The sequence below is a fragment of the Schistocerca nitens genome, chromosome 3 (assembly GCF_023898315.1).
Source record: "Schistocerca nitens isolate TAMUIC-IGC-003100 chromosome 3, iqSchNite1.1, whole genome shotgun sequence".
Lineage (NCBI taxonomy): Eukaryota > Metazoa > Arthropoda > Insecta > Orthoptera > Acrididae > Schistocerca > Schistocerca nitens.
Genome location: NC_064616.1, coordinates 144,647,036 through 144,659,984, shown reverse-complemented (window position 1 = coordinate 144,659,984; position 12,949 = coordinate 144,647,036). Strand labels below are relative to the sequence as shown.

At 40.6% G+C, this 12,949-nt stretch overlaps 1 protein-coding gene across 1 annotated transcript; it reads right to left on the bottom strand.

The window, feature by feature from the left end:
• Window positions 1-466: 466 nt before the first annotated feature.
• LOC126249111 (forkhead box protein P2-like) lies at window positions 467-11,155 on the bottom strand. The gene is made up of 3 exons (XM_049950761.1): window positions 10,897-11,155; window positions 723-839; window positions 467-606 (listed from the first exon to the last, which is right to left on the bottom strand). Exons 1-3 carry the CDS (start codon window positions 11,153-11,155, stop codon window positions 467-469), a joined length of 516 nt encoding a protein of 171 aa, XP_049806718.1.
• Window positions 11,156-12,949: the final 1,794 nt, after the last annotated feature.

Here is a 12,949-nt window from a genome sequence, read left to right as displayed (position 1 = left end):
AAGCACAATTATATAACATTCTTGTGTGATGTACTAATAATACTTTTCTTACATTCGGCTGTCTACAGCTTGAGCACAGTCTTCTGAATTAAAACTAGTGAATTTTGTCATAGGCTACACTTGGGAAATGGTATGATGCTAACTGGGAGTAGCTGCAGCATCTATCCATCAAAATATATATGTAATATTACCCAAGTCTCATAGGAGCAATAACATCTTATAAGCACTGAATGCAAGTATATTTATGGGTATATAACACTCCCATGTGAAATACTAATAATACTGCTTATGCATTTATGTATCTATAATTTGAGCACATTCCTGTAAACACAAGGTATCTATGTGAGGTACAGGCAACTCATCATAAACCTAGCCAATCGTCAGTATTTCTACAAAACAGAATAGACCATGTCACGTATTATGCGCAAATATGCTAACAGAGATAGGTAGACAGTATCACATATCTTTACAGTCTTTGATGTATAGCCAGCAGATAGGGCTTTGTGCCTACATCCCAGGTGTCAGGTTCTGATAGAGGCAGCGGAGTGGGAACATTCTGGGAGTGTACATTCACAAGGCCAAGCTCGACCTCGACCACACCCCTTTCTGCAAATTCATTGAAACATTTTACAAGGCAAAAAACGCATTACATCAGGTAACCATATGATTTATTATTCACACAAACAGAGTGATAAACGAGTACTTCCAAACACAAAATTCACCTCTTATTGATGATGGTTTGGCATTTATGAACCATCTGAGTCCCTCAGAAATGTCTGATTGCTCCTTTAGATCATACAATGCCCTATCCCCCATGAGTGGTGACAGTATGCTGCTATCTGTAACAAAGAAAGAAATCAACACATTGCTGATGATAAATACGAGTAACACAAAAAAACATACACACTCATAGAATTATTTTAGATATACACAGACTAACACTGCTGCTACTGGCAGCATTCAGACCAACATTTCTGGCATCACAATGTGTCTTATTTCTGGCCCATTGTGAAGGGAAACCAGATGTAATCACATCTAGATACTATGCAGACCAATAAGGTGACTTTCCTCCATTTTTATAAACCATTAGCAAAAAACCGGTTTTACAAATTGTCGGTTGTCACAGAGTGTCATTCCCGGCCTGAATAGGTGATGATATGTAATGGCAGGTCGAGTCTTGTGATGCTGCTATCTGACCGCCACTTCTGTCATCAGGCACTGTCAAGCCACTGTCATTTTACAGTCAGTGAGCAAATGTGACAGTAACTTGTTTGCCATGTGCAAATGACAATATCGAACCCCCAATCACAGCCAGCAGAGTGGGCACATGCCAGAAGTGCACAGTCACGCAGCTGTGCTCGAACTAAACCATACCCAATCCTGCAGCCTGGTTGAAAACTTCTGTCAGGTAAAAAATGCATGATATGAAATAATAAAAAATCTATAATGTAACTGCCTCTAATATCACTGCCAGTGAGGCGCAAAATGATTCTAATGCAACAGGCGATCAGTTATCGTGTGTAGTGGCCAACATGTACCCAGCTACACTTGGGGTTGGCTGGCTGCTGAGAGCCATGTATCAAATGCAATGAGTAGCACGTATGTATACATATGTCGCTGTACAGTGTTACATTAGCATAACAGCATGGGAGATAGTGAAACATCACGTGGTTTATCGAACATGAATGGACTGATGTTGTGGATGATGAGTGTAACTCAAATCACACATTAATTTTGTGAAAGTTTACATATAGAGTGTCTTGGATAGGCCCATAGTTACAATCCACACATAAGCATTGTCAGTTTCAAAGATGTGTTGAAGAAGCATCTAAAATTATATCTTCTATACTCGATGAACTCTATAGAAAACATGTGTGGAAGAAAACACATATTTACCAAATATAACACCTTACCTGCACCCATGCTGAAACCGATCGGTGTTAGAGAACTAACTGAATAAAAAGAAACAAAAAGTTAAAGAACAGGAGGAGATGGAGATGAGTGTTTTAACGTCCCGTCGACAACGAGGTCTTTAGAGACGGAGCGCAGGCTCGGGTGAGGGATGGGAAAGGAAATCGGCCGTGCCCTTTCGAAGGAACCATTCCGGCATTTGCCTGAAGCGATTTAGGGAAATCACGGAAAACCTAAATCAGGATGGGCGGAGACGGGATTGAACCGTCGTCCTCCCGAATGCGAATCCAGCGTGCTAACCACTGCGCCACCTCGCTCGGTAAGTTAAAGAACAATCTCTCATTTATTTGTAACCCAATGTACGGTAACAGTGCATTATCTGAAGTGCACATAAAACCGTCTTCTTCTCATCCCTCTCCATACATCTATTTGAGTATAAATCTCATGCATCCATGATGTCTTCTGACTGATTTTGGCATACACGACAGAGTCTATGTTCTCAAAGATTCAGAGCGATGTCACCACACCTTTGTAAGTGATTCAAGCATTACCCCCACGTGTTTCATGGTAAAAACTCGTTAGCCATGACACTGCCTTTAGATTCCTGGAACAATTTACGTCTCTGAATGGTTTGGGCGACTCCACACCTGTGCCGAGTGTCGTTATTACAGCTCCCACATTTGTGGATGAGATACAGGCAATATCCTCAAATACAAATTTCCAGGATTTATTGTACAAGTGCTGTGTCTCAGTAATGATGTTCACACTGTCAGGTGTCTTTGTCAAGTGCCTTGGATGCGAAGCAACACCTCTAAATTTACACAGCTCATTCCACAGTACCGGTGAGGAAGAAATAATTGATCACACAGTCATCTAGCAATAACGTGATTGCTACAGTGTCTGGTGAGAAACTATCTGATGATTCGCATTCTATACAGCAGTCTGTTAGCCCAGATATAGATAATTTCTTGTGTTTTGTGCAATCAGTCATACCGACTTGTGATAATTCCTTGAATTGCTTTGGGCGGAGCATGCATCCAAATGCATCAGCTCCTTAACAAGAGTGATACCATGCATACATGTTATACAGTAAGCTCTCAGTGTTATCACCCCAGTCAAGCTGTAAATTATCATAAGGGTTAAAATTTAGAATTCAGTTACCCTTCAGCGTTAGTTAGTTTATAGTTGTTAAAGGTGGTGGAATCGTTTTTCAGATTTCCCTTCTGTTTGTATGCAGCACTTTTCTTGTTGAGTAGCTGCTTTAATTGCTGATATATGTTTGGATGTTGTCAAAGGAACTGGATATTCAAACAGGTCCCATGAACACCGACTTAATGGCAGCTGAATAAATGAATTCAATAAGTGCATAAATTTCTTTGACTGTCCATACTAGTTTCTTCAAGGCAGTTTTATTATCTCTTGAATCAGACTCTTCTTCAAATTGTGTGTCCTTATTAAGTGCACTTTGTATCTGAATTGTGAGGCATGTCAGGAAAATAAGCACTGTTTTCGAAAAAAAACTCATAAGAACACTTTTTTTCAAACCAAAAATTATATTTACGAGAATGACCGTTCCTTAAACTATTTTTCTACATAGTTTCCACCATTATTCACACACTTATCGTAGCGATGTAATTTTCTATGTCCTCTTCATATGTAGATATCCCCTCTAAAGAAAGTCATTGCTGAATACCGTTCTTTGCATTGCTCGTTGAGTTCCTTCCCAGAGCTGAAAGCCGGCCGAAGTGGCCGTGCGGTTAAAGGCGCTGCAGTCTGGAACCGCAAGACCGCTACGGTCGCAGGTTCGAATCCTGCCTCGGGCATGGATGTTTGTGATGTCCTTAGGTTAGTTAGGTTTAACTAGTTCTAAGTTCTAGGGGACTAATGACCTCAGCAGTTGAGTCCCATAGTGCTCAGAGCCATTTGAACCATTTTTGAACCAGAGCTGAAACTATCAGTGCCGTATGATACTGTGAAACACTGTGAAAACTTTGGGGCACAATTAACAAATGATGTGGAGTGCTCACTGACGGCATTGTCTTGGTCACGACAACAAATGTACCCTATTTGCTGGTGTCACTCAAAATCTTATTCGGCAATATGAATGGGAGCGGGTCGATCACCTGCCACACAATGCTGATATCACATCTTCTGCCTTCTACTTGTTCTTGACCTTTAAACTGTGAGATTGCACAGAACATATCGAGTGTTCTGCATGACAGCGTGAGGATTCTCTGTCCACCATACTGGCGCAATGAGCCTGTTCACTGTGCCATTCACAAAGGAAGATCCTTCATCACTTAAAATGAGATTCTCACAAAACCCATCCTATTCCATAAGCGGTTGCAGCACTGCCTAAAATTCAAACCGTTTGACTCTGACATTGGTAGTTAAGGCTTTAGCTTCAGTATTTTCCGCAAGATCTTCCAAATGGTCATTTGTGGCATTTTCAGTTCTCTGCTTGCTCTGTTCACCTACTTCTATGGGCTATGTGCGAAACTTGACGGCACACAGTTAACTGTTTCTTCACATACTGCAGACTGATCCATTCATATCCCTTTGCAGAGCCACCCTGAAGCCATAAATTGCACATACCATCGCCAAATGGAGTTAGCAGCTGACGGATTATTGCTGAACTTCGTTCTAAGATGTCACTGCATTGTGATGGCAGACTGGTGTGAACGCATTTCAAGCACCACACGTGCTTATTCAGCCCATGTCGCCATCTTGCTTGACTGCACATTGCTGTGCTCTCGTAGCCGAACTCTGAAGTGCGGCAGCATCAGTACAAAAACTTTTCAGTCTTTCTGCCGACAATATGTTAGTTAACGTAGCAACAGTGAATTTACGAAATCGATTCTATCATTTATACACTGGTGTCTAAAATTAAAGGTTCTGGCGCTGCAGTCCGGAACCGCGGGACTGCTACGGTCGCAGGTTCGAATCCTGCCTCGGGCATGGGTGTGTGTGATGTCCTTAGGTTAGTTAGGTTTAAGTAGTTCTAAGTTCTAGGGGACTTATGACCTAAGATGTTGAGTCCCATAGTGCTCAGAGCCATTTGAACCATTTGAACCATAAAATTAAAGAAACAAACGGAAAGTTTGCAACGTTGCTTTTATTTTGTCGCAAAACAGTATAAACAGGTGATAGTAAAGAATACAGAACGTAAACAACTGCAACATCCACAACGGAAGACAAAAATTTTCTATGTTTTTTCCAACTTAATGGATTTTCACACAGCTTCTTAATCTACTCAGTGTGGGGCTTGACCACCTCTGGCAGCAATATAGGCCTCACAACTTCCATATGTCTCCAACCATGTGTCCACAAACTATACTTGTACATACAGTAGGTATATTTCAATACATGGGAGACAGTCCGCAGCTCGTGGTCTTTCCCGGCGGAGTCAGGGATTTTCTCTGCCTCGTGATGACTGGGTGTTGTGTGATGTCCCTAGGTTAGTTAGGTTTAAGTAGTTCTAAGTTCTAGGGGACTGATGACCATAGCTGTTAAGTCCCATAGTGCTCAGAGCCATTTGAACATGGGAGACATTTGACTTGTAAGTCGCTTGCCCGGTGTCAGCGGATTAATGCAATACAGCAGTGACTGGGTTATTCTAACGGTGCAATGTTCTTTCGGACGTGCATGCACATACGAAGGGACATTGTATCGTAATTCGGAATAACACAGGCCCTTCAATATCATATTATTAGTGTAAGGCGATGGTACGCGTTCTTAATTTAAGTGAGGGCAAAGAACGTACACTAGAAGTTCTGAAAACGGAGAATCTGCTCATATCCATACGTTGCGTTTCAGAGTGACGTGCTTGCTTCTAAGTACGTATTCTAGAATAGTATCACACCTTAGCAACAATAATACCCTCAGCAAATCACCGTTTGGATTTCAGAAAAGTTAGTCTACTGAGAACACCTACACTCTTCAAATTTTACAAGCAATAAGTAACAAAATAGCCCCAGTTGGTATTTTCTGTGATCTGTCTAAGGCATTTAACTGTGTAAATCACAGGATTCTCCCAGATCAACTGAAATCATGTGGAACTGATGGTATAGCCAACCAATGGATAGTGCCATATTGCCATATGTAACCAAAATAGTGCAGAATGTTGTACTTAGTAATTCAGCCTAATTTTGTCTCGGGATGTAATTCTGACTGGGGAGAAATCACGTGTGGGGTTCCTCAAAGTCAATCTTAGATCCACTGTTGTTCCTCATTTACGTAAACGATCTTCCTTGTAATATACAACAGGCAGACTTAGTTATTTTTGCAGATGGCACTAGTATTGTAATCAATCCCATCAGAAATACAGAAACAGAAGAAATGGTAAACAGCGTTCTTAAAAGTATAATTGGCTGGTTTTCTGCATATGTTCTAGGCTTAAATTTAAAAAGACACAATATATTCAGTTCTACATATGTAGTGGCACTGCACGAATGATAAGTTTAACACGTGGTGAGGAAATAATAGATAGGATGGAAATCTCAAAATTATTAGGTATCCACATTGATGAGACCCTCAACTGGAGCCGACCGCGGTGGTCGTGCGGTTCTAGGCACTGCAGTCCGGAACCGCGGGACTGCTACGGTCGCAGGTTCGAATCCTGCCTCGGGCATGGATGTGTGTGATGTCCTTAGGTTAGTTAGGTTTAAGTAGTTCTAAGTTCTAGGGGACTGATGACCTAAGATGTTAAGTCCCATAGTGCTCAGAGCCATTTGAACCATCTGAACCTCAACTGGAAAAATCACATTTTAGAACTCTGAAACAATTTATTTCAGCCAGATTTGATCTTAGAATCATTACAAATCTTGCGAAGAGGCAAATCAGTAACCTGCTGTATTTTGCATATTTTAATTCAATAATATCATTTGGTATAATGTTCTGGAGTAATTCATCTTTAGGAAAGAAAGTCTTCGTTGCTCAAAAACGTGCTGCAAGGATAGCATGTGGTGCTCGCCCACAATTATCTTGTAGATACCTGTTTAAGGAATTGGTCATTCTGCCTTTTGCTACACAGCATAATTATTCCCGCATGAAGTTTGTTGTAAACAATCCACTATAGTTGACAAGGAACAATTATGTACACATTTACAATATCAGAATGAGAAATAACAGTCATTACTTTACATTAAGGCAGTCCTTAGCAGAAAAAGGGGGACCAGTGCTGCAACTAATACTTCTTGTCACTTACCTAATGACATAAAATGCCAGCCAGACAGAAAGGTAAAATTTAAAAAAAAACTGAAAATGTTTTTCCTTGACAACTCCCTCTATTTCATAAAAGAATTTATATTATTGTTCTGCGTTAAATGTAGTGGACAGGAATTTCTAACTTACATCTATACATTAAAAGAATGGAAACCTTATAAATGTTTAACATGTAGCTACATTTACAAATGAATTTATGATATGAAAGTAAAATGACTCGTTACACATCATTACTACTTATTGTGTAAAATCACCCATAGAGCAAGGAACTAACAAACTAACTGTAGACATTGTGATCTGAATGCATAGTGTCAAACTGATGAAGCTCCTCTTCTAAAACTGCACTGTGAGATTTGTGCAAAGGAACATATAAAATGATTTTTCATTGTATTATTTTTCCTTTCTTAAGAATAGTAACAAAAATGGCTAGTTATTGCAGTTGGACCTGGATAAACTGACAGAACCAGAAGTTGCAGAGAGTTTCAGGCAGAGCATCAGGGAACGATTGACGAGAATGGGGGAAAGAAATACAGTAGAAGAAGAATGGGTAGCTTTGAGAGATGAAATAGTGAAGGCAGCAGAGGATCAAGTAGGTAAAATGACGAGGGGTGGTAGAAATCCTTGGTTAACAGAAGAGGTATTGAATTTAATTGATGAAAGGAGAAAATACAAAAATGCAGTAAATGAAGCAGGTGAAAAGAAATACAGACGTCTCAAAAATGAGATCGATAGGAAGTGCAAAATGGCTAAGCGGGGATGGCTAGAGGACAACTGTAAGGATGTGGAGGCATATATCACTAGGGGGTAAGATAGATGGTGCCTACAGGAAAATTAAAGAGACCTTTGGAGAAAAGAGAACCACTTGCATGAACATCAAGAGCTCACACGGAAACCCAGTTCTAAGAAAAGAAAGGGAAACAGAAAGGTGGAAGGAACATATAGAGGGTCTATACAAGGGTGATGTACTTGAGGACAATATTATGGAAATGGAAGAGGATGTAGATGAAGATGAAATGGGAGATATGATACCGCGTGAGGAGTTTGACAGAGCGCTGAAAGACATATGTCAAAATAAGGCCCTGGGAGTAGACAACATTCCATTAGAACTACTGACAGCCTTGGGAGAGCCAGCCCTGACAAAACTCTACCATCTGGTGAGCAAGATGTATGAGACAGGTGAAATACCCTCAGACTTCAAGAAGAATATAATAATTCCAACCCCAAAGAAATCAGATATTGACAGATGTGAAAATTACCGAACTATCAGTTTAATAAATCACGGCTGCAAAATACTAACACGAATTCTTTATAGACGAATGGAAAAACTGGTAGAAGCCGACCTCGGGGAAGATCAGTTCGGATTCCTTATAAATGTTGGAACACGGAAGGTAATACTGACCCTACGACTTACATTAGAAGTTAGATTAAGGAAAGGCCAACCTACGTTTCTAGCATTTGTAGACTTAGAGAAAGCTTTTGACAATGTCGACTGCAATATTCTCTTTCAAATTCTAAAGGTGGTAGGGGTAAAATACAGAGAGCGAAAGGCTATTTACAATTTGTATCGAAACCAGATGTCTGTTATAAGTGTCGAGGGGCATGAAAGGGAAGCAGTGGTTGGGAAGGGTTGTAGCCTATCCCAGATGTTATTCATTCTGTATATTGAGCAATCAGTAAAGGAAAGAAAAGAAAAATTTGGAGTAGGAATTAAAATCCATGGAGAAGAAATAAAAACTTTGAGGTTCGTCGATGACACTGTAATTCCGTCAGAGACAGCAAAAGACCTGGAAGAGCACTTTAATGGAATGGACAGTGTCTTGATACGAGGATATAAGATGAACATCAACAAAAGCAAAACGAGGATAATGGAATGTAGTCGAATTAAATCGGGTGATGCTGAGGGAATTAGATTAGGAAATGAGACACTTAAAGTAGTAAATGAGTTTTGCTATTTAGGGAGCAAAATAACTGATGATGGTCGAGGTAGAGAGGATATAAAATGTAGACTGGCAATGGCAAGGAAAGCGTTTCTGGAGAAGAGAAATTTGTTAACATTGAGTATAGATTTAAGTGTCAGGAAGTCGTTTCTGAAAGTATTTGTCCGGAGTGTAGCCATGTATGAAAGTGAAATATGGACTATGAATAGTTTGGGCAAGAAGAGAATAGAAGCTTTCGAAATGTGGTGCTACAGAAAAATGCTGAAGATTAAATGGGTAGATCACATAATGAGGAGGTATTGAAGAGAATTGCGAAGAAGAGGAGTTTGTGGTACAACTTGACTAGAGAAGGTATCGGTTGGTAGGACATGTTCTGAGCATCAAGGGATCACCAATGTAGTACTGGAGGGCAGCGTGGAGGGTAAAAATCGTAGAGGGAGACCAAGTGATGACTACACTAAGCAGATTCAGAAGGATGTAGGTTGCAGTAGGTACTGGGAGATGAAGAAGCTGACACAGGATAGAGTAGCATGGAGAGCTGCATCAAACCAGTCTCTGGACTGAAGACCACAACAACAACATTGCAGCTTAGCAAGTTGGTCCGATTATGGTAATGGGACTATTTCCGTTTAAGAATAAAATAACTGACTCACTGAGACACAATGACTGCAGATCTTTACTAAGTTCTAATTAATATTTGAATGTCAGGATGTTGTTGGGAGATGAATTCTGACTGCTTGACATACTGATAGTTAATGAGGATTGTCGTATCGAGGATGCTCACGATGTGGGTGTTGGTGGCACTGTTATCTCTCAGGTATGTGTGTGGGCACTGGCTGACTATTGTGAAGAGACTGGCAGGACTGATATCTTTGACCACTGACTAGTGTCGCAAAGAGTTGCTGTCCTCCACTTCTCATGTGCTGTCATGGACCATGTGTGTGGGACGCTTCTGGCCATTGTGAGCAGGTTTTTGTGACATGGGTGACGAGATCTCTCCAGTGACCTGTAATTCCCCCAAACAGAAGTGGCAGTGACTACATATATTTATAAAACATTAAAATGGCAAGATAGGTTGGTGGAAATAAAACAGTTTTGTAGGGTATATTATTCCCAATCATCATAATAGTTAAAAACTACAGTCATTCTGTTATTCAGTATTTCAAGATTAGTTGTTTTCTCCATGCTTTAAATTCAACCTATACTATGCATTCAAGCCTATAGGAGCAACAAAACATGTTTACATCTGTAAATTCTAATTCCATGGATTTTGTGCTTATGGGGTCAGTAGTAGTAGTGGGAGTAATAGTAGTACTTCGATAGTGCATGACCATATGAATTTATACACTTTTATAAATCACTCTCATGCACAATATACTCACATAGGTAGTTTGCAACATCATAAAATACATCTTTGACATTCGCCCGCCAGCCAATAAAACTATTTGTTGTGATAGCTAACGAACTGTATAGGTGACATAATTTCACGATACTTGAATGTTTTATGTAAATCCATGAGTTACCAGTAGTTAAATCGAAAGTTGCCTCTTGGTACATACAGACAAAGGAGTCCTTCCTGCCTGGATGTCGATAGCAGTAGATGGCTGACACTCGATTATCATCCTACCCTCGATGCACCCCATCACGCTACACAGACAGCCCCACTCAAACCATATATGCTGCACTTTAGCAGCAACACAATGAACATTCTCTGCTTTTACTATAACTTCGAAGTCTATGTCAGGTGCTAAGACTACATTCATGCATTTCGATCCGCTGGCAGTCACATGATAACTATTGCTGAAGACTAGTGATCGTGAAGCACTTATCTGCAGTCTGGCAAGTTGAAGAAACTCTGATGTCCACTCTCTGTGCCACTGCTGTTGCTGCTGCTGCTGTTGCTGCTGCTGCTGCTGCTGGGGTGTGTCTGCTGGCTGCGTTTCCTGATCCCATAGTTCAAGTGTATGCTGCTGCTGCTGCTGTGGCACAGCCCGCTCGAAAAGCTGCTTCGATGAATCAGATCGGATGACTGTGGGGGTGGTGTAGTGGTATAGACAAAAGAAACACGAACACCTGTGTGTCATGGTCCAAAATATCAACTAATGATGATTCACAATCCTGTTAATAAGGGATCATTACGGTGTTGCAAATAATGGAAAAAACCTTAAGCAAAACACATAGAATATATTGATAAATAAATAATAATAAGGGAAGTGAGTGGCCATACTTACATACAAATGTGACAGACTTCTTACACTTTTTATTCCGTGTAGAGTTCTTGGCTCATCTATGGACTAAAGTGAGAAGTGAGGGGGAGGAGGAACTAGTTTCTCCATCGTGTTGAAATCATCTGTTGACCTACTGAGAGATGGAGAGGGTGACATTGAATTTGGTTTTAGAGCTAGGACAGTGACCATCTTCACGCCGCTTCTCTGTCGAACAATCGACATACAGCCATGGCCAGCAGAAGGGAGGATCTAATGCTGACATTCTGACCTTGAATTTAGCACACACAGTTGCCTATGAGGAATTAACTGTGGCCTTGAGATTACGTCGTTATCTGACCATATATGCCAATAGGTATACTATTAACCAGTACCATGACTGATGGGTGGAGACCATCGATCATGTTTGATGTTTGTACAAGACAAACACGACTGATTCGTTAAAATGTTGTTGTTGTTGTAGTCTTCAGTCCAGAGACTGGTTTGATGCAGCTCTCCATGCTACTCTATCCTGTGCAACTTTCTTCATCTCCCCGTACCTACTGCAACCTACATTCTTCTGAATCTGTTTAGTGTATTCATCTCTTGGTCTCCCTCTACGATTTTTACCCTCCGTGCTGCCCTCCCTTGATGCCTCAGAATATGCCCTACCAAGCGATCCAATCTTCTTGTCAAGTTGTGCCACAAATTTCTCTTCTCTCCAATTCTGTTCAATACCTCCTCATTAGTTATGTGATCTACCCATTTAATCTTCAGCATTCTTCTGTAGCACAACATTTCGAAAGCTTCTATTCTCTTCTTGTCTAAACTATTTATCGTCCAGGTCTCGCTTCCAAACATGGCTACGTTCCATACAAATACTTTCAGTAACGACTTCCTGACACTTAAATCTATGCTCGATGTTAACAAACTTCTCTTCAGAAACTCTTTCCTTGCCATTGCCAGTCTACATTTTATATCCTCTCTACTTCGACCATCATCAGTTATTTTGCTCCCCAAATAGCAAAACTCATTTACTACTTTAAGTGTCTCATTTCCTAATCTAATTCCCGCAGCATCACCCGATTTAATTCGACTACATTCCATTATCCTCGTTTTGCTTTTGTTGATGTTCATCTTATATCCTCGTATCAAGACACTGTCCATTCCGTTCAGATGCTCTTCCCGGTCCTTTGCTGTCTCTAACAGAATTACAATGTCATCGGCGAACCTCAAAGTATTTATTTCTTCTCCATGGATTTTAATTCCTACTCCGAATTTTTCTTTTGTTTCGTTTACTGCTTGCTCAATATACAGATTGAATAACATCGGGGATAGTCTACAACCCTGTCTCACTCCCTTCCCAACCACTGCTTTCCTTTCATGCCCCTCGACTCTTATAACTGCCCTCTGGTTTCTGTACAATTTGCAAATAGCCGTTCGCTCCCTGTATTCTACCCCTGCCACATTTAAAACAGTGAATGCAGTTACAATATACATTCAATTAGTGGTGGTGACCTTCAAAGTACAACCTATTTGAGTCCACAATTGAGTGCATCGGAACTTTCCGCATCTCAAAATATTTCTGCATGTCGTTTGTCGAGAGACAGCACCGGAGCCTTAGCAGTTTCGCTTAGCACGGAGCGAAAGAATACGTCTCTGATAAAGTGCTCG